This window comes from Diceros bicornis, chromosome 5 (genome assembly GCF_020826845.1).
Source record: "Diceros bicornis minor isolate mBicDic1 chromosome 5, mDicBic1.mat.cur, whole genome shotgun sequence".
Classification (NCBI taxonomy): domain Eukaryota; kingdom Metazoa; phylum Chordata; class Mammalia; order Perissodactyla; family Rhinocerotidae; genus Diceros; species Diceros bicornis.
In genome coordinates this window covers 71,063,927-71,089,424 of record NC_080744.1, presented here as the reverse complement: position 1 = coordinate 71,089,424, position 25,498 = coordinate 71,063,927, and the positions used below count along the sequence as shown (strand labels likewise).

The window sequence follows — 25,498 nt, the reverse complement described above, 5'->3', positions numbered from 1 at the left end:
AATAGAAAGCTTTTCCTTTCTTTCCCGTTCTCTTCATTTGTTATGGTGTTTTCTATTTGCTGTTTAATGTTCTAAGTAAAGAAAAATTTAAAAACTTAAATTATTAGCATAAATTTTACCCTTCATCTTTATTTTGTGCCATGGCAGTTTTAAATGCAAATGTAGGAGCCTTGACCTCCTATGTAGAATCACCAGAATGACCCAGTTCATTTCTCATAGCTCATATTTACTGCAACAGTGGAAAGGCTGTACAAAACTAACTCGACTGGTTTTATTTTACTTCTTAATAGGTGCACATGCGACATGCACTCTCCACCTTCTGCTCACTGATGAGTGAGCAAAGACTGAAAGGGAAAGGACGTATGGCTGCCCCACTTTCCCTTTCCTTCTGTCCCCTATTTTCAACGCAGTGGTTGGCTGATACAGGGAGGGCACACAAATAACAAAGGATGATAGGGCTCCTTGGTCGTTCGTGTTTCCTAAAACGTCATGGCCTTCTTTCCGCGTTTGAAGCAAGTTCTGGGTCAAATGGAAAGTGTGGCCTCTGGGGCCGTCAGTTATGTCTACTCAGTGTAGACATAACACGCTTATCCTCTACTTGCCTAGAATCTCACTGAGCTCCCACACATTGTGGGTCCACTGGGATTCTGTGCTCGTGAGGTGGCAAGGATCGGTGGACACAGACATTGTGTACCTCCCCTGCTCACGCACATGCTGCTTTGTTCCCTCAGATTTGCTTACAAAACACGAGTTCAGGGGCCGGCCCCGTGGCTTAGTGGTTAAGTGCGCGCGCTCTGCTACTGGTGGCTCGGGTTCGGATCCTGGGCACGCACTGACGCACTGCTTCTCTGGCCATGCTGAGGCTGCGTCCCGCATACAGCAACTAGAAGGATGTGCAACTATGACATACAACTATCTACTGGGGCTTTAGAGGGACAAAAAAAGGAGGAGGATTGGCAACAGATGTTAGCTCAGAGCCGGTCTTCCTCAGCAAAAAGAGGAGGATTAGCATGGATGTTAGCTCAGGGCTGATCTTCTTCACCAAAAAAAAAAAAAAAGACGAACAAAAACACGAGTTCAAAGGTACTAAGCATTCAAGATGGCAAAGCTGAGCTTTAAGTCACCTGCCCCACTCCTCTCCACCCTCCATTCCTTTTCTCTGGGCAACCACTTTCAACTTTAACTCTTTTCAGCTTTGTCTTACATTATTTACTTGCACATTTCTGAAAATCTTTCCTAGACTGCTATTTCTTGAGTTTTCAGTTCACATATTATCTGTTGATTTGTACAATGGAAGGTTGGGATTTAGCCCCTTCGTGTCACTTCCTACACATATTTCCCCTGATTCCAATATCGTGTTAACACATTTTAAGTCCATATTCAGTATTTTCATTATTATGTTTGTGTAAATACTGCTGAACCAAGTGTTGGAACAAGATGACATTCTCTTTTTAAGAACAACTGTTTTATTTGCTTGTTTTCCTTTGCTTCTCTGAGTCTTCCATGTCCTCCAACAGTTCTGTAAAATGTCTCTTAATCTAGTTTTCTGGAAGGTAATCCCTGTCATATCCTCATCTGACAGTTCCCTTCTTTCCTGGACCTTCCTGCCAACTTCCTTCTGTCCTCCTGCTCCGGTCTAGACTGCATGCTTTCTAGGTCTGCCCTGAAATTGTCGTGCAGGGTCTTCCTCTTTCCTGGATCCCAGGCTACCTTTTTTAGAGGGGTTTACTTCTTCTGGTGGGGCACATCCTCAAGTGGCTTTCTGAGAATGGGTACATGGAGGTAGAAGGTGTGCTTGCCTGAAAGTGTCTTTATTCTTCCCTCACACCTGATTGACAGTTTGATTTGATATCAACTTCTAGGTTAAAAGTCATTCTCTCCCAGAATTTCGAAGGCATTTTTCCGTTGTCTTCTAGCTTCTACCTTTGCTGTTCAGAAGTCTCATATCAGTCTGATTCCCAAGCCTTTGTGTCTGACCTTTTAAAAAGTCTGGAGGCTTTTAGAATTTTCTGTCTGTCTCTTAGGATATTCTCTCTCACTCACTCGCTCTTTCTCTCTCTCTCTCTTTCTTTTTTTGGTGATTTGAACTTGCACAATTATGTGCCTTGGTCTATTTTCATTTTGAGGGGTACTTGGTGGACCCTTTTAATCTAAAAACTCATATCTTTCAGTTCTTGGAAATGTTCTTGTATTATTTATTTGATAATCATCTCTCTTCTATTTTCTCCTTCTGGAACCCTTAATATTCAGCTGTTCTGATGCTTCCTTATTTTTTAATCTTTTACTTTTTTTAAATCTCTTTCTATTTTCTGGAGGAAATACCTTTATCTTCTATTAAATTTTTAATTTTTTTCTATTGTACTTTTAATTTCCTGAACTTTCTTATTCACTAAATACTCCTTTTTATTATCCTGTTCTTGTTTGACGAGTACAGTATCTTCTCTTACCTTTCTGAGATTATTGCCTATATGGATTTTATTTTTTTCTTTTGCTCCCTGCAATGTCTTTCTTGCCTTTGAGTTATTTTTTTACATCTTCCTTTCATATTAAAGGTTTTCCTAAAATGGCTTGGCTGTATTTGCTACATGGAAGGGGGCACTGGGATCCCGACTGGGAGGTGTGTGGCCTGGCCAGACTTTTCTTAGTCACTGCTGAGGGACTGGTCAGGACAGGGCTGTTTCTTTGGGAGATCTTCACACGGCAGTTTCTGGGGTCACTTTTCTGAGTGGTTCAGTTTCCCAGAGAGGAATGCTCTGGTCTTTTCCTGGGAGGATGTAAGTCTGGCTACAGCATTCTGGCATCAAATGGGGAAGGGGCTTGGCGGGTGCTCAGCCTTTCTTGTGTAGACTTTCACTTGTCCCCTTTCTCTGTAGGTCCCTCTGCCTCAGGCCTTCAGCTGGGCAAGATCCCCTGGTTCATCCTCTGCAGAGAGTGACCCCGGCCCCGACCCAGGTGGGGAGGTGCCCATCGCCTGGCCATGCAGGGTTGGGGAGGGGATCTAGGCCTGATGGCTTCTTACAGACTTTCAGCCAGGCTCTTGCCCTCAGTCCTGTTGGCGCCCTGGCCTCCAGGGGTCTCTGGGACTTTAATTCCTGAGCTCTCCCAGGGTCTGCCTCTGGGTGGTTTCTCCCTGCTGGACTCCGCTCTCAGCTTCCGCCGCTGCACCACGTCAGCTGCTACTTGACCATCTGCTTTCCAGCTTCCAGAATTTTGCTGACATCTTTCATCTGCCGTCATCACCTCTCCCTTGCCCTTTGTCCTGGTGGATTTATGCCTTGTTTATTCCCTTATGCTCATCAGAGTGGGGTTCTGGAAGAGAGTGGAGATAAATCTGTCTGCTCAATGTGCCATTTTTTTCTAGAAGTCCCCTTACTAGAAACCCCCTCACTGGGGTTTTTTTACATAGGGACGTAACCAGGTTTCTTATGGACGTGAGAGCAAGGACTCTGGCCTCAATGGAAGAGGGATTACCACGGTGGGGGAAAGATTAGAAGCAGGGAAGAGTTGAGTTTGATGGTTAAGAACCTGGGCTCTGGCCCAGGCTTCTACCCGTGTTGGCAGACAAGTTACATTAGCCCCGCAGCCTCAGAAACTGGGGACGATGATGGGACTGCCTCGTGGTTGCTGTGAGGATTAAAGGACGAGCATGTGACGTGTGGAGTGCAGCGCCGACCGTGTGGGTAGCATTCAGTTCGTGGTAACGGTTATCACTGCTGCTGAGTGCTAAATGATGAGGACCTGAATCAGGGAGGTGGCCTGGCCGTGGAGATCAGGGCTGAAAACAGTCTCAAGGGTGTGTCCCTCCCCAGATGGGGGCAGAGAATGAGAGAGTGACTGGAAAATCAGAACAGTAGCCGCCCCTGCAACACCCTCAGGGCTTGTTCCCAGCTGCCCCCACCCAGGGTGCTGCCCAGCACCCTGGCCCCAGGACAGACAGACAGACAGATGAGTCTCTGTCTTCATTCAGCTGCTGGAATGCGTGAGGGACTTGGCTCAGGGCCTGGGGCGAGAGTAGGAGGAAAGGGTGAGAGCTGGAGCTAGTCAGGGCCTCCCAGAGCCTTGGCACTGAGAAAAGCTGGACGGAGGCAGAAAGATAGGGAGATCCGTGCCTCGCCAATGCAGGGGTGCTTGGGAGGGAAGAGAACTTCATATCCCCAAGGTCAGCATCCCCTCTCACCTCTCCATCCTGGAGGGCCAGGCAGGAGGGGATCACAAGGCCCAGGACAGGTGGACGGAGAGGGGTGCTCATTCGAGGAGCATGGTACCAGCCTGTCCTCCAGTCCCTCCGCCCTCCATCTCCTTGCTGGGAGTGGGCTGGGAGACAGGAGACCCGCCCCACCCAAATGGGTGGGGACAGAATGAACAAGGTCATAGAAGGTGCAAATGTGGGGTCAGACAGTGTTCCTGGAGCTTGGGGCAGGCTCAGAAGCACTCACAGACCACCCACTATCCCCACTGGACCCAGCGCTCTTCGGCCCCCTGCAAATAGACGTTTAATGGGCCACATGGACCCAGTCGTGAGTGAACCCCATTGGGTCTCAGACTCACACTCTTGCTGTGGCAACAAACACTAACGTGCCCTGTGCTTGGGGTTCAGTGGTAAAGGAGACAGATGAGGTGCCTGTCCTCAAGGCCCCCACCATGTGGGGGGATAGACATGTGACACTGTGGGGTGATTAGCACTGTGACAGACAGCACTTGGGTTTATAGGAATCTGGAGGGGGCGCCAACCCGTCCTGGGGTCAGGGATGTCGTCTCTGAGGAGGAATCTCGGAGCTGAGACTAATTAGGGGCATCCTGAGGAAGAAAGATGCTCCAGATGGAGGGCCGGGTGTGGTCAGATGCTGAGGTGGGGAGCGGGGGGTGGACTGGAGAATCTTCAGGAGGTGGTGGTGGGGCTGGAGGAAAGTTTCTGGAGCCCATGGGCATTGAGTCCACGAGGGTTGACCTGACGAACTCTAAGAGCCTCTCTGAGCTGAGAGCTGCTTTCGGGGACTCTGTGGAGAGGTCCGTCAGGAAACAGCATTTCATAAGCCACTACTTGGCGCGAGAGGTGGGGAGGGGGAGGCCCTGCTGCTCATGCCCTGGAAGCCAGGGCTTCTGCAGGGAGAGAGGCAGGCCTGATCGTGTGCTGGGTCCTTCCCTTCACTTCACAGTGACTCCATGACCAGGACCCAGGGGTGGCGGGGGAGAGGGCACTCAGGTCTCTCCACAGGTGGTGGCAGCTCTTTGCTGTCCTTGAGTTGGGAGCGAGGCTTCTGACAGCAGCCACCCGCCGCTGTCGGCTCTGACCCCACGTAGGGCCACCCAGCCCTGCTGTAACTAGCGTGAGGAGGGCCCCCGAGGGGAAGGGCTGACAGACTTGGGGATTGGGTGTGTTTCGGCAGCATGAGGAGCCTGGCGGTGAGCCGACCAGAGGAAGGAAGGGCCGGCTGCTGGCCACCCGTGTGACTTTTCCCAAGTAGATGCTGCTATTTATACCTCTGTAGCTTGGGATCACACAGGCCACCTCAGCCTCTGGTAGATGAGAACATGAAGGCCCAGAGAGGGTGAGGGATGGCCCAAGGCCACACAGCACCTGTAGCTGGGCAGAGAGTAGAACTTGGGTTTCTGACTCCCCAGTCAGCACCTGGGCCTGAGTGTGGCCCTGATTCTGGCAGTGGGTCCTGTGAGAGCCCCCACGCCACAGCCTCTCACGCACATATAGGTGGACTCAGTAGGTCGCTGTTGCTCTGGCTGCCCAGCAGCAGGCCCACAGGAGCTGACACTTGGCAAGTCAGCACTGGGTCCCAGCCAGGAAACTGAAGGGCTGGTTGTGGCCCGGGACCTGTCTGTGTGGGGCTGAGGCACGTCAGACCCTGCGTCAGAGGCGCGGGATCTGAGTCAGGGGGTGGACAAGCCCCCAGGCCACATCTTGAGTTGCGGCCTGCCAGAAGCGAAGAAGGAGCCCCAGGGCCAGGCTGACCCCCACCCTCTGCCCCGTCCTCCAGCTGACGCTCTGCGCGGGTGCAGGGCCAGGGAGGCCCCAGGCTGAGGCCAGCAATCAGAAAACTCCTTTCTCCCTGGCAGGCCTCAGCTGCCGTGGTTTTAAACTTATATTTGGGGTGAAGTGTTTGAGGCCAGGCTCACAGTCGGACGGGTGGAGCCCGCGCTGGGGACAGCCCAGCAAGTGGACACGTGTGGGCACTTGGCAGCCTGGGCCTGGTATCAGATCCTGCCCATCACTGCCCTCCCGTGTGACCCGGGGCCAGTGACACCCTGCCCTGGGCCCTGTTTGTGTAAGGAGAGGGTGGTGGTAGAGTCTTCTGTCCAAGGTGTTGTGAGGGGCAAACGAGAAGGTGCCCGCCAAGCACCCGGGGCCAGCCTGGCCCGTGGTCGTCCAGGGCAGAGGGCTGGGTCCAGTGGCGGCTCACTTGCTGACACCGTTTTTACAGGGTCCATTTCCAGCTAGCACAGCTGGTCCAGGTGATTCTGGGGGGATCCCCAGGGTCGTCAGCAGGGGTCTGGTCACTGAGGCTTTGTTCTTGGCAGCCTGGGGTGGAACCTGGGGCCTGCCATCAACCAGGGGACTTAGGCGACCTCACAGACCACCCACCCCACCCTGGGTCTCACAGCTCCCAGACCTCTGCCTCTGAAATCTGGACCCCAGGATCCCGGCCGCTGACCCCTCCAGCCTCTCCCCACACTGGCCTACCCATTGGCCTGCCTCTTGACCCCTGCATCTTCTCCTGGCCTGTCCACGGCCCGTGGTGTGTCTCCTCCTCCCCTCCCCGCCAGACCCCGGCAGCCATCACCTCCACCCTGCTTTGCTGTGCCTCCTGTGATCCTAACCAGGCCCCTCTGCTCATCCTGGCCCAGCCTGGCACCAGCTGCCCTTAAACCTCCCAGACTGGAAAACTGGAGAGTTTCTGCCTCCCTCTACCCTGCCCGGTCAGGGCCCCACGTCCCACAGATCCTGCCTTCCTCTGCTGCCTCTGCCTAAGTCCTTGCTGCCTGGGCTGACCCTACCCATTGCCCCCAATCCTGGTTCTCTGCACGGCTCAGTGCTCCCCAGCCACTGCTGCCCCCAGGGAGGCCCCGGACCCTCCTCCGATTCCTCCAGGACAGCAGTGAGCCCTGGGGCGGGCTGGTCAGCCTGCTAGGGCGCTGGTGCTTCTAAGGGTTGCTGCATGGGTGCTGGCCCAGGGCTGGCAAGGGCAGCAGAATGGTCACTGACCCCCAGAGGCAATAGCTGTGGGCAAGGGGCCCACAGAATGACGCGTGGCAGAGGCGGGCCTGAGCTGGGCCTGGGACACCCTCAGCAGGGCCCTTCTCCCTCCTAGCTCCCTGCCTGGTGGTATAGGGTCTGGGCAGCCTTATCTTCACGCTGGACACCAGCAGCAGGAGTTTGTGCTGGTTCCCTTTCTGCTGCCAGGGAAGGCAGGCGTAAACAAGGCAATGACCGAGGTGGGCAGGGCTGCCCCCCGGGGCTCTCTCCCAGTTTGGCAGCCCAGCAGGGGGCAGCTTTCAGGCCTTGGTCCTCCCACACATGACCCTAGGGCTCAGCCCGGGGCAGGGCCATCAGAGGCCTGGTGTAGTACCAGCTGTGATGTGATGCTCTCCAGATCCTGTCTGAGATGGCCCAGGGCCTGGCCGGAGGGCTGGAGGCCGATGGACGTCAGAGCAGGGCCATGTGGAGACTTGGCAGTCCAGGAGGCTTCAGCAGGAAGGGCCTTTGGGCTGGATCTTGAGGACAGAGACTTCACCAGTAGAGGAGTGGGGAGAGCATTGTGAGTGGAGGAGAGGAGCTTGTGCAAAGGCCTGGCATCGGGGAGTGGGGATGAGTCATTTAGCTGGCTGGAGTGCCCAGGAGAGAAAGGGAGAGGCCAGGAGGGCCTCGAATGCTAGGCTGGGTCAGAGGATAGGCCGAGGTGAGCAGAGAGGCTGGAGTTTTCCTACAAGCTTAGGGCTTTATGCCCCTTCCCATTTCCCCTGCCCTCCCGGCCCCGCCAAGGCCTCCCTGATGGGTCTCTCGGGCTCTCCCCTTGCCCCAGGGGACAGGTGGCCCTTCATCCCATCCTCCTGTCCCATCTCTGCAGCCGTGGGTGGGGCCTGTGTCTGGATGACGCTCCTGCCAAGGATGTCATCGACTTCCCCTCAGTGCCGCCCGGCGTCCTCTATGACGTGAGCCACCAGTGCCGCCTCCAGTACGGGGCCTACTCTGCCTTCTGCGACGACATGGATGTGAGTCTGGGCGTGTGTGGGCAGGGGGCCAGGGGCTGCCTTCACCAGCCTGCACATCCCGCCGGGCCTGTGGGAGAGGACTCGGGTTGGGCGGCCACAGACCCAGGTCTGAATTCTGGGTGGACCATTTACAACTGTGGGGCTTTGGGCAAGCCCCTCACCTCCTGGAGCTGGATTATAAGAGGTAAAATAAAGTCTATGCGGTAGGGTCCTAGGGATGATCATCCGAAGTAATGGCCACAGGCATGTTATGGAGACCCTGCGGCTTCCAACAGGGGCCTTTCCAGACGAGTGGGCTGGGGCTGGGAGAGGTGTGTGCGGGCTGGAGACTGCTCTGAGCAGGAAATCCGAGCCTCAGGGCCCCCACAACACCACATGGTCCAGAGAAGGCAAGAGGGGACCTCTGGGGGTCCCATCTGCAGACCCCCACCATGTGCCAGTCCCATGGAGGGGTGCCCAGGGGACTCTTGGGGGTCATGAGGGGACAGCGTGGGCAGTGGCACTGGGGAGGGGGTAAGAGTATGGTCCGTGCCCTCTTCCTTGCAGAATGTCTGCCACACACTCTGGTGCTCCGTGGGGACCACCTGTCACTCCAAGCTGGATGCAGCCGTGGATGGTACCAGGTGTGGGGAGAGCAAGGTAGGGTGTTCCCCAGTCCAGCTGTGGAGGGGGTGGCGGGAGTCCAGACATCCTGCTGTGTCCATGCTCTCGGGTCAGTCTTGGCTCACTGACTTGCTTAGGCTCTTAGCAGACCCCCAGCCCTCTCTGGCCCAGGTCCCCATCTGCAGAATGGAGGCACTGGGGCAGGCTTGATTCGGTGATTCTCCAAGGTGTCTTCAGCTCAGAGAGTCAGCACGTGGGCTCAGCTCCACTATGGGGCCTGGGTCTTGAGTGACCAGAAGGGGGCCTCCCCTACTCCTTCAATCCTTCCCCTCTGTGCTTTTCCAGGCCCCCCACCCACCTTGTTCTCACTAGAGTGAGGATGACTGATAGGCTTGGGGTAGGGTTGCTTTACTAACCTTCATCTATCTTGGCAGTGGTGTCTGAATGGGGAGTGCGTTCCTGTGGGCTTCCGGCCCGAGGCTGTGGATGGTGGCTGGTCCGGCTGGAGCGCCTGGTCCGTCTGCTCGAGGAGCTGTGGTGTGGGCGTGCAGAACGCTGAGCGGCAGTGCACGCAGCCTGCGTGAGTGTGGGCTGGCCTGGGGTGCCTGGAGCAGGTGGGATCGCGGGCCTTGAGCAGAGTCAGCTGATTGCGGGGAGCCTGGCTCTGTCCCAGCCTGCTCTTCTCAGGAGTATCCCCATAGAGACCAAGCCTGGAGTGTCCAGAGTCACCTCGGGTGACTCTAGGGAGTATCCTGGAGGCTGCCAGGGTCCCTGCTGCTGGGGGGACCACTGAGGCCCAGAGACTGGAGGGACTCATCGGAGGCCACACAGCAGAGCAACAGCTGGCTGGAGGGGGCAGGAGGAGGCAGCGGCTAAGAGCTTAGACCCTTGACTCAAGGTGGATCGGGGATCAAGTCCTCTCTCCAATTCTCATGCCAGGGCCTTCTCTACCCTCAGTTTCCTGAGAAACTGACAGGGTAACAACAGTGCCCACCTGGTAGAATTGTTGTCAGGGTTAACACAGGTAAAGCATGTGACCCTGCGACTCGTGGGTAGTAAGCGCTCAGTAAATAGGAGCCACTTAGTGGCAGCAGAGGTACACATGGGTCAGAGATGAGGTTGGAGACAGCTAGGAGAATTGGTCAGCATGGAAGTGGTGGCTGGGTGACCTGGGGTGAGTGACTTCATCTCTCTGGGCCTCAGTTTCCCCATCTAAGAGCGATGATGTAAAGGTTCAGGGAGATGTAGGGGCCAGCAGTACCATAGACTGAGGGGCTGCTGGCTCCTTCGGATGAGCCCTCTGCACTACGCTGCCCCAGGGCAGCCACAGGATTCAGAGCCAGCCCCATCTAGGGCCCTGTGCTTGGCAAAGGGCCTGTACCCTCCCCGCCTCCTGGCCTCCAGGTCTGAGCTGGGTTGGGGGTAGTACCTACCCTGACCCAGGTGGGGGTGGGGTTCAGGTGTTGTGCTCAGGGGCAGACCTGTTGGCCAGGTTAGGCCCCAGGGGGCTTCCTTTTGACCTGGCCTGGGGTGCTGCCACCAGGAGCAAGTCTGCCAACACATGGGCTCATCAGGACACTGGGTCTCATGGGCTGGAGACTCAGAGCAGCCACTCTAGCCAGTGCTGGTCACGTCGGCAGCTTGTCCCAGCCTCTCAACAGCTCTCTGCAGAGGTAGCCCCAACCCCATGTTATAGAGAGAAGACTGAGGCGTAAATGAGGAAACAGGCCCAGAGAGGGCTGAAGACTTGCCCAAGGTCACACAGCAGGTTGGCAGCAGAGCCCAGGCTTCCTGCTGCCACCTTCCCTTAGATTCTTACAAACAGGCAGAGAGTGTCTGGGCCAGAAGGTGGGCAGCGGGAATCTCTGGGTGTTAGGGGTGCAGGAGGAGCTGCTCATGCCGAGGGCCCTCTCCTGGATCCAGGTACACAGTAGGAGCTCACTGTGCACTCGCTCCCCCCCACCCTGGCTCTCCACACAGGCCCAAATACAAGGGCAAATACTGCGTGGGCGAACGGAAGCGCTTCCGCCTCTGCAACCTGCACGCCTGCCCCGCCGGCCGCCCCTCCTTCCGCCACGTCCAGTGCAGCCACTTTGACGCCATGCTCTACAAGGGTCAGCTGCACACATGGTTGCCTGTGGTCAATGATGGTGAGTCCTGCCGCCCACAGGGACACTGAGGCCCAGCAGGGTGGCGATCTGAGGGCCCAGGTTACCCAGTGGTATGGGCAGGAGGCCCGGTCCCCACCCCAGCCCTGGGCTGCTCCGCACTGTCCTCCCAGCTCCCAGTCTGCAGCCTTGCAGACAGCGCCAGCCCAGCCGGAGCCGCCAGCATGTTGGTGTTGCTTGGGAACCTCCAGCCTGCCACTGACGTGCGTCGTGGAGGCAGTCTTCCCCGGGGCTTCTGGGAGTCCGGCCCTGGCTGTCCCTCATGGCTCCTCCTCTTGGGCCCCCAGTGAACCCCTGTGAGCTGCACTGCCGGCCCTCCAACGAGTACTTTGCCGAGAAGCTGCGGGACGCAGTGGTGGATGGCACCCCCTGCTACCAGGGCCAGGCCAGCCGTGACCTCTGCATCAACGGCATCTGCAAGGTGCGCCTCACCCCCTGGCGGTCCTCCTCTGGGTCCTCCTGGCCTCCTCTGGCCTCCCTCCCCAGGCTGGACCATTGGACTTCCCAGCTTGGCTAGTGGAGCCTTTCGATAGTCTCCTGTCACCTCTCAGCACAGCCCCCGCCACTCCTCCTGACACTGGAGCCCTCACAGTCCGTCCTCACACCCCCAGCTCCTGCCTCTGCACCACGGCCTTCCCACCTCATCCCTGCCGGCTTCTGCACTCACGCGCCTGCGCCGCCGGCACAGCCCCAGCCAGGAAACCAGAGCCCAGGCGGTGGCTCGACCTCCTGCTGGTTGGATAACCCCAGGCAGTGGTTTCCTCTCCCATTGAAAGGGGACCATCCTTGTCCATGTCACAGGGTTAAATGAGGTCACTTAACAGGTCGTCACCTATGTGCAAGGCTCAGAGCCTAGCAGAGTGTGCGTCACAATTCTAGAATTTGCTAGCAATTCTTCTTATTTCTGGCAACAGCAGTGGCTTCTCCTGCCCGCTCAACAAAGCAGCCCAGCCACTTTCTTGCCCCTGCTTCCGGGAAATGAGGCCAGGAGCATCAAGGCCTGGGCTCAGAGGAGGACCAGCAGGGAGGGGCTCACCCCGGTGCCTGGGGCATTGATTCCTGTTTCTGGGAAATTCCTGTCCACACTGGTCAGGAGCCGGTGGTGTGCCAGCTCCCCTGCCTGCTGTAGCCTTTGATAAAACTCTTCCCATCTCTTTCTCCTGTGACCTGCCAACACGCCTTCATGGCACAGATTGATCTCCCCCTTTCACATCTGAGGAAGCTGAGGCTCAGAGAGGCAGAGGGGGTCACCTGGGGTCAGAGGGCACAACTGCAGGGGGCTCCCTGCCCTGAGCTCTCTCCTCCCACCCAGGTGGGCCCCTGAGGCTGGGGCCCCAGAGGGCTGGTGGCCAGTGGCGCAGCACCAGGGCCTCCCTCCCCCATGTGTTGCAGAACGTGGGCTGCGACTTCGAGATTGACTCTGGTGCCGTCGAGGACCGCTGTGGCGTGTGCCACGGCAACGGCTCTACCTGCCACACCGTGAGCGGGACCTTCGAGGAGGCTGAGGGCCTGGGTACGGGGTGGGACCGCTGGCGGGGGGCAGGGTGCTCTTAACCTGGTGGTCCTTCCCATCTCCCGGAGCCCTTGCCCTCGGCTCCCATTGTCCCCACCCAGGCTAGATCTGGGAAGCCACCCTGCTTGGTCCAGGATCCTTGCAGGAGTACGGGCATCTTGGCCCAGGTGCCAAAACCTGTCCTCATGGGGAGTCTTCCTGTCCCGGGGACCCCAGGCTGGGCCCATCAGGCTTACAGGTGGCCCTCAGCCCTTTCAGAGGCTTGCTGTCTTCTTATAAAGCTTCAGAGACCCTCCAGCTCCACTCCTTCACCTCGGGACCTGTTTTGCATATATTGCTTAAGTGCTGACTGTGTGTTAGGTCAGGGGGACGTGGAGGTGAAGAGCTCTCAGTCTGACAGGGTGACAGAAACTTTTAGCATGACAGACGCGGTGGAGGGAGGCCCAGAGGGCTGTGAGAGCACTGAGGAAGAAGTCCTGACCTGGGAAGTCAGGGAAGACTTCCTGTAGGAGGTAGAAGTTGAGCTGAATCATAAAAGACTCAGATGAGATGGGGAGAAACGTTCCACATGGAGGAGAGAGCTTGTGCCCAACAAAGCTTGGAGGCAAGAAGGCACATGCTCTGTTGGGGGACTTGTAAGGGAGGTGGGGCCTTGAATGCTAGGCGAGAAGCTTAGCTCTCACCCCGGAGATGTACTCCAGCGTGGTGGTTAAAGCCCAGACCCTGGAGCCTGTTTGAGATCTGAGCAAAACCCTCAGGCAAGTTACTTAACCTCTCTGGGCCTCAGTTTCCTCATCTGTAAGATGGGGATAGCAGTTGTACTATGTCATACAGCAAAGTGCCTAGAGTAATGCCCGGCCTGTGATGGGTGCTCCTGAAGTGAGAGGATAAACAGGCTGTGCAGGAATGAGGAGGATGTCCCAGGGGAGGGGCCCAGGAAGACTGGTTTCTCAGAAAGGTCGTGCTGGCCCCAAGTGTAGGGGATGGGCCCAGCCTTGTGACATGGAGACCAGCGAAGGTCTTCAGGAGAGGGCATGGGCTGGGATTTGAGGAGCCCTTCAAGGGTTTGGTGACCTAGGACAGGTCTAAGGTCTGCCTTTTGGGAGAGCTCTGCATGGGCAGCTAACGGTGGAGTCTGGCGTCAGCAGGCAGGGGCGAGAGGGAAGAGGTGAGAGGAAGGGGGCAGCCAGCCCTCTTACCTCTGTGCACAACCTCTGCACCACGCCCGGCCCACAGGGTATGTGGACGTGGGGCTGATCCCCGCCGGCGCTCGCGAGATCCGCATTGAGGAGGTGGCCGAGGCCGCCAACTTCCTGGCCCTGCGGAGCGAGGACCCGGAGAAGTACTTCCTCAACGGTGGCTGGACCATCCAGTGGAACGGGGACTACCAGGTGGCGGGCACCACCTTCACATATGCACGCACGGGCAACTGGGAGAACCTCACGTCCCCGGGTCCCACCGAAGAGCCCGTGTGGATCCAGGTGCCTGCCTCCTGAGGCCCAGGTGGGGGTGGAGTCCGTGGGACCCGGGCCCTCTGGCAGGAGTAAGCCCAGGGACAGTCACAGGGCCTGGCTCTACTGCTGGAGCCTCTGCCTTGGGTTCCCCATCTCTACAACAGCCCCGTGGGGTAGCCCCAGGTCCCAGAGGTGGCGGGAGTCAGTTCCTTTAGAATGGTTCCTCTGGGTGGCAGGTCCTGGGTAGAGGGAGAGGGCGCCTCATGCTCACAGGGCCCCACCTGCCTGCCCCAGCTGCTGTTCCAGGAGAGCAACCCCGGGGTGCGCTACGAGTATACCATCCACAGGGAGGCGGATGGCCACGGCCCGGTCCAGCTGCCTGAGTTCTCCTGGCACTATGGGCCCTGGACCAAGTGCACGGTCACCTGTGGCACAGGTGAGGAGAGGGGCGGGCACAGCTGCTGCCCAGCAGGGCCTTCGTCTCTGGGCAGGGACCCCTGGCTTCAGCCTCCAGCTCATTGCTTATTTGCTGGGGCACCATGAGCTTGAATGTTGCTTCTCTGGGCCTCAATTTCCCCATCTATAAAATGGGGCTAGCAATAGCCCTGTCTCTGAGGTCCGTTGGGAGAGTAAATGAGATGAGGCAGGCATGGCACCTAGCATATGGTGAGCGCTCAATATATCTCGGCTGTGGGCATTCTCCCCGCAGAGTCCTTGGCTACTGCTCCCTTTCTTATTGCTCAGCTCTGGCAGGTCTTGTTCCTGTGTTTCTGCTCCATTCTGGAGACCTGACCCCTTCACACTCCCAGAGCCTTAACTGAAGCCCCCCATCAGGGTGGGCTCCTCCCCCTCCCCTGCCACAGACGGGCTGCCCAGGGGCCCCCTCCTCCCTGGAGCCCTCCGGCTTCTCCTGGGAGGCCCAGAGCCTGATGCTCCCTGGGATGCTGCCGCAGGAGAGGCTTCCCCAGAGAGGAGGAGGAGGAGGAACAAGGGCAAGGCAGCAGGGACGGGAGGAGGGAGCTGGGACGTGACAAGGGTCTCCCCACCCCCGCTCTGAAGCCTGTGAGCCCAATGGCCCATTCACCACATTCACTTCTTTTAATGCTTTAAAGACATATAATAATTTGACTACCTCTCACTCTCCCCACCGCCCCGGCTCCTTCAGGCTCCCCCCACCCCTCTGCCCCGTGGTGTCCAGGGATGTCAGGGTCGGGTATCTGGGACGAGACATTTGAACATTCCTTAAAAAGCTTTTATGATGACAAAATGAAAACTGGCCCACTAAAACTTGGCAGAAATCTTCAAAAGCTATTAAAAGCATCCTGTCCCATGTAAGTGTCTTTAGATTTACAAATGTGAAGACAAATACATTTGACGAACTAGACACTGGGGAGTTGTCTTTCGGCAATGGTTGCTTCCTAGGTGGACGGGTTAGGAATGGTTGAGCAGCATGTAGCAGGATCCTGACCGGTGGTGGCTGGCGCAGATAAGGGTTTATTTGTCTCCGGTGGGTAGAGGTCCCTGGGTGCACAGTCCAGCCTGGGGGGACGGCCTGCAGTGCCTTTGGGGGCCCGGGCCCTACCTCCCGCTCAGCCCCGCTTTCCCCGCACGCGCGCGTGTCACGGAGGGCATCCTCTTTCCCGGCCTCTTGCCGTGTTCCAGGCATGAAGCAGAAGGGGCAGCGGGCTGGCTCCCGGCGAGGGACTCGGGCCTTTTTCTCCCTGGCAGGCCTGTGTCCCAGACCCTGCTGGCTGCAAGGGAACTGCGGTGGGGAGTGTTTTCAGCAGGTCTCATTGTTACGTTGAACACGATCAGAATTCTCTTAGTAAGGAAGGAGGGGGTGGACGCGGGACTGGAGGCTCAGGGCAGGGACAGTTTGATCTTCTAGGCTGAGCGGGAAGCAGGGTGAAGGCAGAGACTGCTAGAATTGGTCCTGCGCTGGCCTCCACAGGCAGCGTGGGGGTGTACGTCGAATGTGAAGAGCACAGCTGTGCAAAGACCCGGAGGCAGGCAATGGCAGAGGGTATGAAGGGCAGGAACAGTGACACAGCTAGTGTGGGGGCCGGGAGTGGGGGCTGCAGGGCAGGAGAGGAACGCCTGGCTGGGTGGTCTGAGGATTTCCTCCTCAGACTTTTTCTGAGCACTGACCCTGCTGGGCGGGGTGTGGATGGTGGGGTGGCGCTTAGGCTGGGGTTGGAGTTGCACACTAGCAGCAGCCGGCCCTTGTTGAGCTCTGACCATGTGCCAGGCACAGGCTGAGCCTGCACACACTTGACCACGTGTTATCCTCACACCTGGGCTTTAAGGCTGGTATTATTATTATTTTTGTGTGTGTGAGGAAGATTAGCCCTGAGCTAACATCTGTTGCCTATCCTCCCCTTTTTGCTGAGGAAGACTGGCCCTGGGCTAACATCCGTGCCCATCTTCCTCTACTTTACATGGGACGCCGCCACAGCATGCCCTGACAAGCGGTGCGTCAGTCCGCGCCGGAGATCCAAACCCCCGGGCCGCCGAAGCGGAGCTCGCGAACTTAACCACTACGCCACTGGGCCGGCCCCAGGGCCAGTATTATTGTTACTCCCATTTATAGATGAGGACACTGAGGTTCAGAGAGGCCAAGGGAGCCCAAGTCCTCCCAGCCAGGAACCCGCGGGGCTGCGCCGCCACTCACTGAACCTCCACACTCTGCTGCCTCCCCAGTGGTCAGGGTAAAGGCCAGAAGGCCCGTGAGGAGGGGGTGGTGGGAGCCTGCCTGCATCCTGACAAAGGCAGTGAGGCCCTGTTCTGGGGGGATTCTGAGCAGAGTGGGTGTGGCTGTGTCTTTGGGTGCAAGGCAGCTGGGGCAGGGGCACCCTGGTGCCAGGCCCAGGCTGAGCCCCCGTGGACCCCCAGGCATGCAGAGGCAGAGCGTGTACTGCACAGAGAAGCAGGCAGGGCCGGTGGACGAGAGACACTGTGACCCCCTGGGCCGGCCCGATGACCGCCACAGGAAGTGCAGCGAGGAGCCATGCCCCGCCCGGTGAGCCTGCCCTGACCGCTGGCCCCCCAGGCTCCTGACGCCTGGGGGTCCTGCTCCTGCTCCAGGCCCCACGTCAGGGGGCCCCTGGGAGGAGCAGAGGGAGCTGACCTCTTAGCCTCTCTTCCCAAGGCTGAAGCCCCAGGCCCTGGTGCCCTCCCACTCCAGCCTGGGCCTGGGTTCCCCCTAGGCAGCCAGCACGAGCCTGGGACATCCCTGCTCACTCGTGTTTGGATCTGTGGATGTGGACACAGGCCTTGGGCCTTGCCCAAGGGGACCTTGGGCCCAGGTCCCCCTGGGGTGAGGGTGGCAGGAGCAAAGGGAGCTGAGTCCTGTCACTGGGCTTGAGGGGCCAGAGTGCTGACCCAGGCTTGGCGCTCTGGGGAATCGTCCCCTGGGCTTAGACCTGACCTCGCTGAACCCTGAGTGCCTGGGAGTCCAGACAGCCCCATGCTGATGCCACCTGTGTGCCCCTGCAGGTGGTGGGCAGGTGAGTGGCAGCGGTGCTCCAGCTCCTGTGGGCCCCGGGGCCTCTCCCGCCGGGCCGTGCTCTGCATCCGCAGCGTGGGGCTGGATGAGCAGAGTGCCCTGGAGCCACTCGCCTGTGAACACCTTCCCCAGCCCCCTGCTGAAACCCCTTGCAACCGGGATGTGCCCTGTCCTGCTACCTGGGGCGTGGGCAACTGGTCTCAGGTAAGCATCAGGATGGGGGAGGGCCTGCCTCCAGCTCCCCCATCGGTCTTTGGCTACAGCGAGGCACAGACAGCCTTCAGGGAGCCCTTACTGCTGGGCGCCATGGTGGGAGGGAGGCTGGGGCATTCTGGGTCCAGCCCCTGTCCCCAAAGCCTCAGGGACTAGGATGCCCTGGCAAGGCATGGCCACAAGCCATGGTGTCGAGCTGGGGAGGACCAGAGAGGGCTGGCTGAGGCCTCTGCCACTCTGACATCCAGCAGTGAGCAGGGTACCCTGCCATGCCCCAGCTTCTCCCGGCCTGAGCCCCTTACCCTGCCTCCCCTGTAGTGCTCGGTGACATGTGGGGAAGGCACTCAGCACCGAAGTGTCCTCTGCACCAATGACACCGGTGTCCCCTGTGATGAGGCCCAGCGGCCAGCAAGTGAGACCACCTGCCCTCTGCCGCCTTGCCTGCGGGCCTTGGATACGCTGGGCCCTGAAGGCTCAGGCAGCGGCTCCTCCAGCCAAGAGCTCTTCAATGAGGTCGACTTCATCCCCCACCGCCTGACCCCACGCCCTCCACCTCCCTCGTCACCCGAGCCTGCCAGCATGGGCAATGCCATCGAAGAGGACTCTGAGCTTGGCCTGCCGGGGCCAGTGTTTGTAGACGACTTCTACTATGACTACAATTTCATTAACTTCCACGAGGACTTGTCCTATGAGCCCTTGGAGGAGCCTGACCCAGATGTGGTTGGCACAGGGGATTGGACGCCCCCACCCCCAAGCAGTCCCTCTGAGCCCCCTACGGGTACCCCCGTGCCTGCCATAGAGCCTCCTGGGGCTGAGGAGGAGGAGGCACTGGGAGATTGGTCCCCTACCCCTTGGCCCAGCCAGGCTGACTACTCCCCACCCCCACACCCGGAGCAGACCCCTGGGAACCCCTTGGTCAATTTCTTGTCCGAGGAAGATGCCCCCATGGGGGCCCCAGACCTTGGGCTCCCCAGCTTGCCCTGGCCCCCCACTTCAGTCAGCACGGAGATACCTGCTGCCCCTAGGAGCCAAAACAAGTTCCTGGGACGGGAGGAGAGCCAGAGCCAGCCACCCCCTCCACGGTGGGAGAGGACCAATGAGGTTTCTGAGGATGATGAGGAAGCCTTAGGCCGCAGAGTGCCCCACCTGCCCCAGAGACCCAGCCCCACGTGGCTCCCTTGGTCTTCCGTCAGCACCACCCACTCCTCTCCGAGTTCTGACACGGTAGAGCTGTGGACAAGTGGGCCCGTGGCCTGGGAACCAGCTCTGGAGAGTGGCCTGGGGCCTGTGGACAGTGAGCTGTGGCCCACTGTGGGGGGAGCTTCTCTCCCTCCTCCTCCCACAGCTGCTCTGCCAGAGACCCAGGGCAGGGACAGACCCTTGGAGCCGGGGACTCCTACCCTTTCAACACCAGGACTGGCCCCACGGGACCTGCAGACCGTAGCCGTGCCAGGGACCTTCCTTCTGACAGCCCCAACTGGCCCGGGGCACACACCCTGGGTAACTGCCATGAGCCCAGGACCCTTGGGCCAGCCTGAGTCCCCCAGGCCTGAGGTGCCCCCAAGCTCTGTGCTTCTGTCCACACCAGCTCAGGACACCCCGGCCAACAGCATCAGAGTCCCTGAGGCCCAGCCCCTGGACCCCAGGCTGGCCGAGGAGGAGCCCCCCATGGACCTGCCGCCTGCCAGGAATGCCAGCTGGGAAGTGGGGAACTGGAGCCAGGCAAGTAGTGCAGGGGCCCGGGTGGGCTGGGGGTTTCAGCAGGACCTCGCTGGCTCAGCCTCCTCATCCGGAAATGAGCAGGACAGGAGTCTGGCTGGCTGGCTGCCCTACCTCCCGGGGTGCTGGGCATCCTAGGATTAGGGAACTGAGCCAGTCGTGGGTGGGAGGAGCTTTGCCCTGGCTCAGTCATACTGCCGTCCATGTACCCCTGGGGCCAGGGTGCCCTGTCAGACCTGTTTCCCATCTGAGCAGTAGAGATGGGGTGAGGGAGCCCATCTGCCCTCGGGCTTGCATGCTCCCAGGGACAGGGAGCTCGCCCCCGGCAGCTGTGTTGGTGGGGAAGCCTCCATGGCTCCCAGGTCCGGCGCCGTCCAGCAGGACCCAGCAGGGTTACCCTGGGCTCAGCCTGGCTCCTCCAGGCGTGGCTCAGGCCCTTGCCACCTGGCTTCCCCTCAGTGGCTCCACCCTGCTTCATCAGGGCCCACAAGGGTCTGAACTACGTGAAGGAAGCTGGGTTGTGCCCCCCAAACACCAGCACCCCCAGATTGTCACTGCAGGAGAAGAGCTTTCTGTTTAGATCCCTAATTTGGGGGCGGAGAGGGACAGGCTGAGGCCCCGGGAGGAACCCCGACTTCCTTCCCAAATGCTTCTGGGAAGCAGTGAGCCTTGTCAGGACAGCTGGGTCACCTCACCTCTGTCCCCTGTGAGCAGGGACAGTTGGTGGCTGGGGGGATTTGACCTTTCGTCCTCTCAGTCTCCTTGGGAGGCAGGTGGAGGCACCCATTTTGCAGATGAGGAAATTAAGGCCCAGAGGAGAGGCCCTGGCTCTGCCGAGGTCCCACTCTCCTTGATGGGCAGTCATGAAGGCTAGGGGGTGGGGATCTGCTTTGCCCTCATGGCCTCTGCGCACCCCCCAGTGCTCCACCACCTGCGGCCTGGGCGCCGTCTGGAGGCCCGTGCGCTGCAGCTCCGGCCGGGAGGAGGACTGCGCCCCCGCTGGCCGGCCCCAGCCCGCCCGCCGCTGCCACCTGCGGCCCTGTGCCGCCTGGCACTCAGGCAACTGGAGTAAGGTGCGTGAGGACAGAGAAGGCAGGCAGCCTCAGGGGGCAGGGTGGAGCCCAGGGGCCCTCGGCCTGTGCTCCGGGATCAGCTGCAGCCACCAGAGGGGGCCGCTCTGTGCTGCTCTTGTACTGTCTCGTATTTAATTCCTAGACACTTTCGAATCTTTTCATCTTTCTTTGGTTTGACCTGCCCCGAGCTCCTTCCCTTGTTGGCTGTATCCTTTTCTCCTTACTTTCCGTCCCCCTAGGGATTTCACTGTCACTCAGTCTCCTTTGTTCCTCTCTCTCTCCATCTCTCCCGTCCTGTGGCAGCCCCTGGCCTCGCTGCCTGCTGTCCAAGGCTGCCCTGGGACTCTTCAGGGACTTGCCCCAGGCCGTGGGGGTGGTCTGATGCCTGCATTGCCATACCCCTCATGGGGTCATGCGTGTGCATGCATGTGGCTGTATGTCCACACACGTGTCTCTCCAGTGCTCCCGCAGCTGCGGCGGAGGTTCCTCTGTGCGGGACGTGCAGTGCGTGGACACACGGGACCTCCGGCCACTGCGGCCCTTCCACTGCCAGCCGGGGCCTGCCAAGCCCCCTGCCCGCCGGCTCTGCGGGGCCCAGCCCTGCCTCAGCTGGTACACCTCTTCCTGGAGGGAGGTGAGGCCTGGGGGTCTGGGATGGGAGTAGGGGGCATCCTCAGACCCTGGCCATGCCCTGACCCCTTTCCCTGCCCATCCTGCCCTCCCAGTGCTCCGAGGCCTGTGGCGGCGGCGAACAGCAGCGTCTGGTGACCTGCCCGGAGCCGGGCCTCTGCGAGGAGGCCCTGAGACCCAACACCACGCGGCCCTGCAACACCCACCCCTGTACACAGTGGGTGGTGGGGCCCTGGGGCCAGGTGAGCAGGCGGGGAGTGGGGACAAGTGCTCAGCAGGCACTGATCAGTCCTTTGTGCATTTAGGAAGGAACTGTTGAGTGTACTCTGCGCCAGGCTCTCTGTGGTCACTGTAGATACAGTGGTGACCAGACGAGGTCCCCCACTGCTGGAGCTCACAGCCTGCCAAGGGGAAACGGACTAAAGACAACAAGTGGACATGTGCTGTGGTGTCAGGGAAGGCCCTCTGAGGAGGGGAGTTTAGAGCTGGGACTGGAGGAGTCAGTGATGTGAGGGAGAGGCTGAATGGGAATAGCAAGGGCAAGGTGTGGAGTAGGAACGCTGGACGCGGGGTGCTCCGGGAACCGAGCAGAGGCCAAAGTGGCAGAGGGGGTGGGAGACGGGCCAGCGAGGCCTCAGGCTGGGCAGGACGTGTTCCCGCCAGGCCTGTTTGGAGCTCAGAGGTTCGAGAATCTCAGTCCTTGTCCCACTGGCTGCTGAGTGACTCTGGCCGGACTGCTTTGCTTGGCCGGGCCTCTGTTTTCTCATCTGTAAATGAGGTGTGAGGGTTAAGTGAAGTCACACAATGAGGCACTGAGCACAGGGCCTGGCACAACATGGGCACGGATTAAACTTATTTTTAGGGCTTTTTAAAAACATCAGACCCCAACGGATAAGAACGAAGCCTGACCCGGGGTGGTGGGCCCTGGTGGAGAAGCTTTCTGCCTCCTCCCTTCTGCTGCCTACGGGCTGCAGCAGGTCCTCCAGCCCCAGAGCCCCTGCCCAAGCCTTGGGCATGTCCCATCCTGCGTGGGACTGGCAGCTTTCCCCGCCTCTCGTGGGCCCCCTCTGCCTCGCTGCAGGTGCAGCTCCTGCAAGTGAGCACTTGGTGGGCTCCGGGGATGCCAGACCCTCCGAGGAGGCATGGGGGCGGGGGATGGGAGCAGCGAGATGCCAGTCAGGCAGGGATGGCTTCCTAGCAGAGGAGGGGGCTGCTGCGGGGCTGCCTGATCCCCACTGCGAGGGCTGGCCAAGGGGGATGCTTACCCCTCCCCCAACTCCCTGCAGTGCTCAGCACCCTGCGGTGGTGGCGTCCAGCGGCGCCTGGTCAAGTGTGTCAACACCCAGACGGGGCTGCCCGAGGAAGACAGCGACCAGTGTGGCCACGAGGCGTGGCCTGAGAGCTCTCGGCCGTGCGGCGCCCAGGACTGTGAGCCCGAGGAGCCCCCACGTGAGTGTCCCCACCCTGGCTCTCTGCTGGGGCTGGGGGAATGGGGAGGACAGTGGGGAAATGGGAATCCTCAAACCATTGCTCCCACAGCACTGGCTGACCAATAATTGTGAGGCCACAGGGTGCCACGCAGAAGCGGGGGCTGTGCCGGGGTCCGAGCCCAGGGGAGTCCAACCCCGCGGGTAGCCCACACGCAGCTTTCTCTAGCTCAGCGGAAGAATGGAGGCAGCAGCCTCGGCCCCCAAGTTGCTATGTGACCTTGGGCAAGCTCTTTTCCCCTCCGGGTCTCAATTACCTCCCAGAGTAAGGACAGGATGTCCCTGAGACTGTGTGGAGACCAGGCCTGGGTGAGCCCCCGTCCCCAGCTCTGGCCTGTCCTTTTCCTGGCCAGAGGCGGACTGCCCAGAGTGAGCTGTGTAACCCCAGGAAGGGCCTCCCTCCCAGAGTCCTGTTAGCTCCCAGCAGCTGGCTGCTTCCTGGCCAGCTGGGTCCTCCTGGAGGAAGGGGCTGAGCCAGAGGTCGCTCTAGACACACACACACTTCCTTCCTACAGCCCCAGGCTCCCCCAGCAGTGCTGAGCACTGTGGAAACTGGCTCTGGAGTCACACCTGGGCTCCCATCACCAGCTGTGTGGCCTTGGGCTCCACTTCCCTCTCTGGGCCTCCACTTCCTCGTGCATAAAGGGGCTGACCAGCCTTGTCTATGGGGGTGGGATGGGGAAAGCATAAATGAGGTGTTTGGTGAAGAGCCCAGGAGATGCTCAGGGAAGGCTGGCTTCTTCCTCTCCCTCGTAGCCACTGGCATCCTCCATTGTGAGGTCAGGAGGAGAGCCTGGGGCTGCCTCCGCCACTCGAGAGAACCCAGCAGCGCCTGTGCCTATCTGCTGTCTGCCCCCTGCCCCAAGGACAGAGTCGGCGGCCCTCAGGGTGGCATTCAGGGCCTCCAGGGATCTGCCCCAATCTGCCTTTTCTACCAGTGGCTGGCTCCTTGGCAGCCCTTGTCCAGGCCCAGAGTAGCCCCTGCCAGGCCTTGCTGCCCACACCACTGGCAGGAATGGCCTTCCTGCCTCCAATCCCATTACCTCAAGGTGGAGCAGAAGTGCCACCCACCCTGCAGCTGCCCTTGCCCTGCCCTCTGCATTCACCCAGCCAGCATCTCAGGGCACCTCCTGCACATGGCCCCGAGCTGGCTGCTGGTGTCACAGTGCTTGCCTTTGGGGCAGAGGTGGGCCACGGCTCCTCTCACGCTGGGCTCAGGGCCAATGGGGAGGTGGGCAGCTATGGTCCCAGATGGCGAGGGCCAGATGGTGGGAGAGGATGGGAACTGAGGCCTTTGGGGCTGAGACCCCAGGACAGGCCTGGCCCAGGAGGTTCTGGGCCTGCCAGGTCTCCTGGGAGGTGAGGTTGTAGGGGGCCAGGAATGGGAATTGTGGGGGGTGGTTAGGTGACCCAACCATGAGCCATCCCAAGTGAGGAGTTCAAGGATGGAGGCCAGCCAGGGAGGTGACTTGGACGCTGAGACTCTGGAGTCCCCAGGATGTTTTGATGGTTTGTGGGGCTGTATGGCAGGATATGTGGAAAGCCTGGAAACTCCAGGGTTTGTGGTCACTGTGGTGAGGCAGCTAACATAGCATGGCCATATCCGTTTGCCTGTGGAGGTGGGGGTTATTGACACAGGAGGGAACTGGGGCCCCCTGAGAGGTTAAGAAGCTTGCCCGAGGTCACACAGCAGGAACAGGACACAGGTCTGCAGATGTGTAGCTCAGAGTGCTGCCTGAAGCAGAGGTGGAGGGGCCTGCCTGCTGCCTCATGCCTCTGCCGGCCCGGGGATGTCCCAAGCCCAGGGACATCTGTTGCCTTCCTGCTCCTCCTTCCCCTGGATGTCTGTTGGGCTGAGCAGGGCCCGGGCGGCAGCTGGGGGCTGTCAGCAGCAGAGGGAGCAAGGCCAGGAGGCTGGAAGCAAGCCGCTTCCCAAAATAGCTCTGATAAGGACAGGGCAGGGGTGCCGGCCAAGCCTCAGCCCAGACCAGCACGGCCTGCAGCCTCTCTCCGGCCCTCCCCAGGAGGCCTGGGTTCTGCTGGGGGCCGTATGGCCCCGTCTCTCGGGGCCTCTGTGCCTGGCCTGTCTGATGCGACTGTTTTGGTCTGTGACCCAGAAGCTGAGTCTGAGTACAGCCCGTGTGGCTGCAGGGGGTCGTGGAGGTCTGGCAGGACAAGTGCATTTGGGCAAAGGGAGGTAGCAGGGGTGGGGGGCAGAGGCCACTGCAGGCTGGCAGGAGGCACCTGGGACTTCAGTAGTGTGCCAGGACCTGTTGGGACACGAAGGGTCAGCAGGGATGGAGAGGGGTGGCAGGCTGGGGTGGTCAGGAGTGGGGTGGCAGGGCCTTTCCTCTGGGAACCTGAGCCCAGCAGTGCCCTGGCGCAAGGGCAGGTGGGCCGGTTCTGGGCGCCCCGATCCCGGCCCTGACCCGCCCCGCTCCGCCCCCAGGCTGCGAGCGGGATCGCCTGTCCTTCGGTTTCTGCGAGACGCTGCGCCTGCTGGGCCGCTGCCAGCTGCCCACCGTGCGCACGCAGTGCTGCCGCTCCTGTCCCCCGCCCGGCCGCGGTGCCTCCTCCCGTGGCCATCAGCGGGTCGCCCGCCGCTGACCCGCGCCCCGGCCCAGGGCCGGGCAGGGACGCACAGACCGACCGACCGACCGACGCACGGACCTCAGCACGGACCTCAGCGCCTCACCACGGGCTGCGGCGGAGCCCCGCCCCTCGCGCCCTCCTGGTGCTAGCCCCGCCCCCCTGCCAGCTGCAGGCTGGGGACCCCACTCCCTCGAAAAGGTATTTTTTTAACAGTTTGCGTAACATTTATTATTATTATTAATTATTATTGTTATTATTATACATAAATGAGCATCTACCGTTTCAAAGCGCAGCCTGGCTTCCTCTTGGATTGGGGGA

General features: G+C 59.8%; 1 protein-coding gene across 2 annotated transcripts in view; it reads left to right on the top strand.

Moving 5' to 3' along the window:
• The window catches only part of ADAMTS7 (ADAM metallopeptidase with thrombospondin type 1 motif 7), a 46,533-nt gene extending 21,035 nt beyond the window's left edge, over nucleotides 1–25,498 (top strand). Inside the window, exons 9-24 of one of the 2 annotated variants that reach the window (XM_058542192.1) lie at nucleotides 8,079–8,223; nucleotides 8,770–8,862; nucleotides 9,261–9,406; nucleotides 10,807–10,976; nucleotides 11,282–11,415; nucleotides 12,387–12,507; nucleotides 13,744–13,988; nucleotides 14,256–14,397; nucleotides 16,854–16,980; nucleotides 17,457–17,670; nucleotides 17,998–19,401; nucleotides 20,319–20,471; nucleotides 20,932–21,105; nucleotides 21,197–21,343; nucleotides 22,388–22,550; nucleotides 25,038–25,498. In XM_058542192.1, the coding sequence (XP_058398175.1) occupies nucleotides 8,079–8,223; nucleotides 8,770–8,862; nucleotides 9,261–9,406; nucleotides 10,807–10,976; nucleotides 11,282–11,415; nucleotides 12,387–12,507; nucleotides 13,744–13,988; nucleotides 14,256–14,397; nucleotides 16,854–16,980; nucleotides 17,457–17,670; nucleotides 17,998–19,401; nucleotides 20,319–20,471; nucleotides 20,932–21,105; nucleotides 21,197–21,343; nucleotides 22,388–22,550; nucleotides 25,038–25,195 (3,736 nt within the window). In that variant the 3' untranslated portion in view covers nucleotides 25,196–25,498. The remainder of the gene's footprint in view (nucleotides 1–8,078; nucleotides 8,224–8,769; nucleotides 8,863–9,260; nucleotides 9,407–10,806; nucleotides 10,977–11,281; nucleotides 11,416–12,386; nucleotides 12,508–13,743; nucleotides 13,989–14,255; nucleotides 14,398–16,853; nucleotides 16,981–17,456; nucleotides 17,671–17,997; nucleotides 19,402–20,318; nucleotides 20,472–20,931; nucleotides 21,106–21,196; nucleotides 21,344–22,387; nucleotides 22,551–25,037) is intronic. The other variant, XM_058542193.1, reaches the window with a different exon arrangement.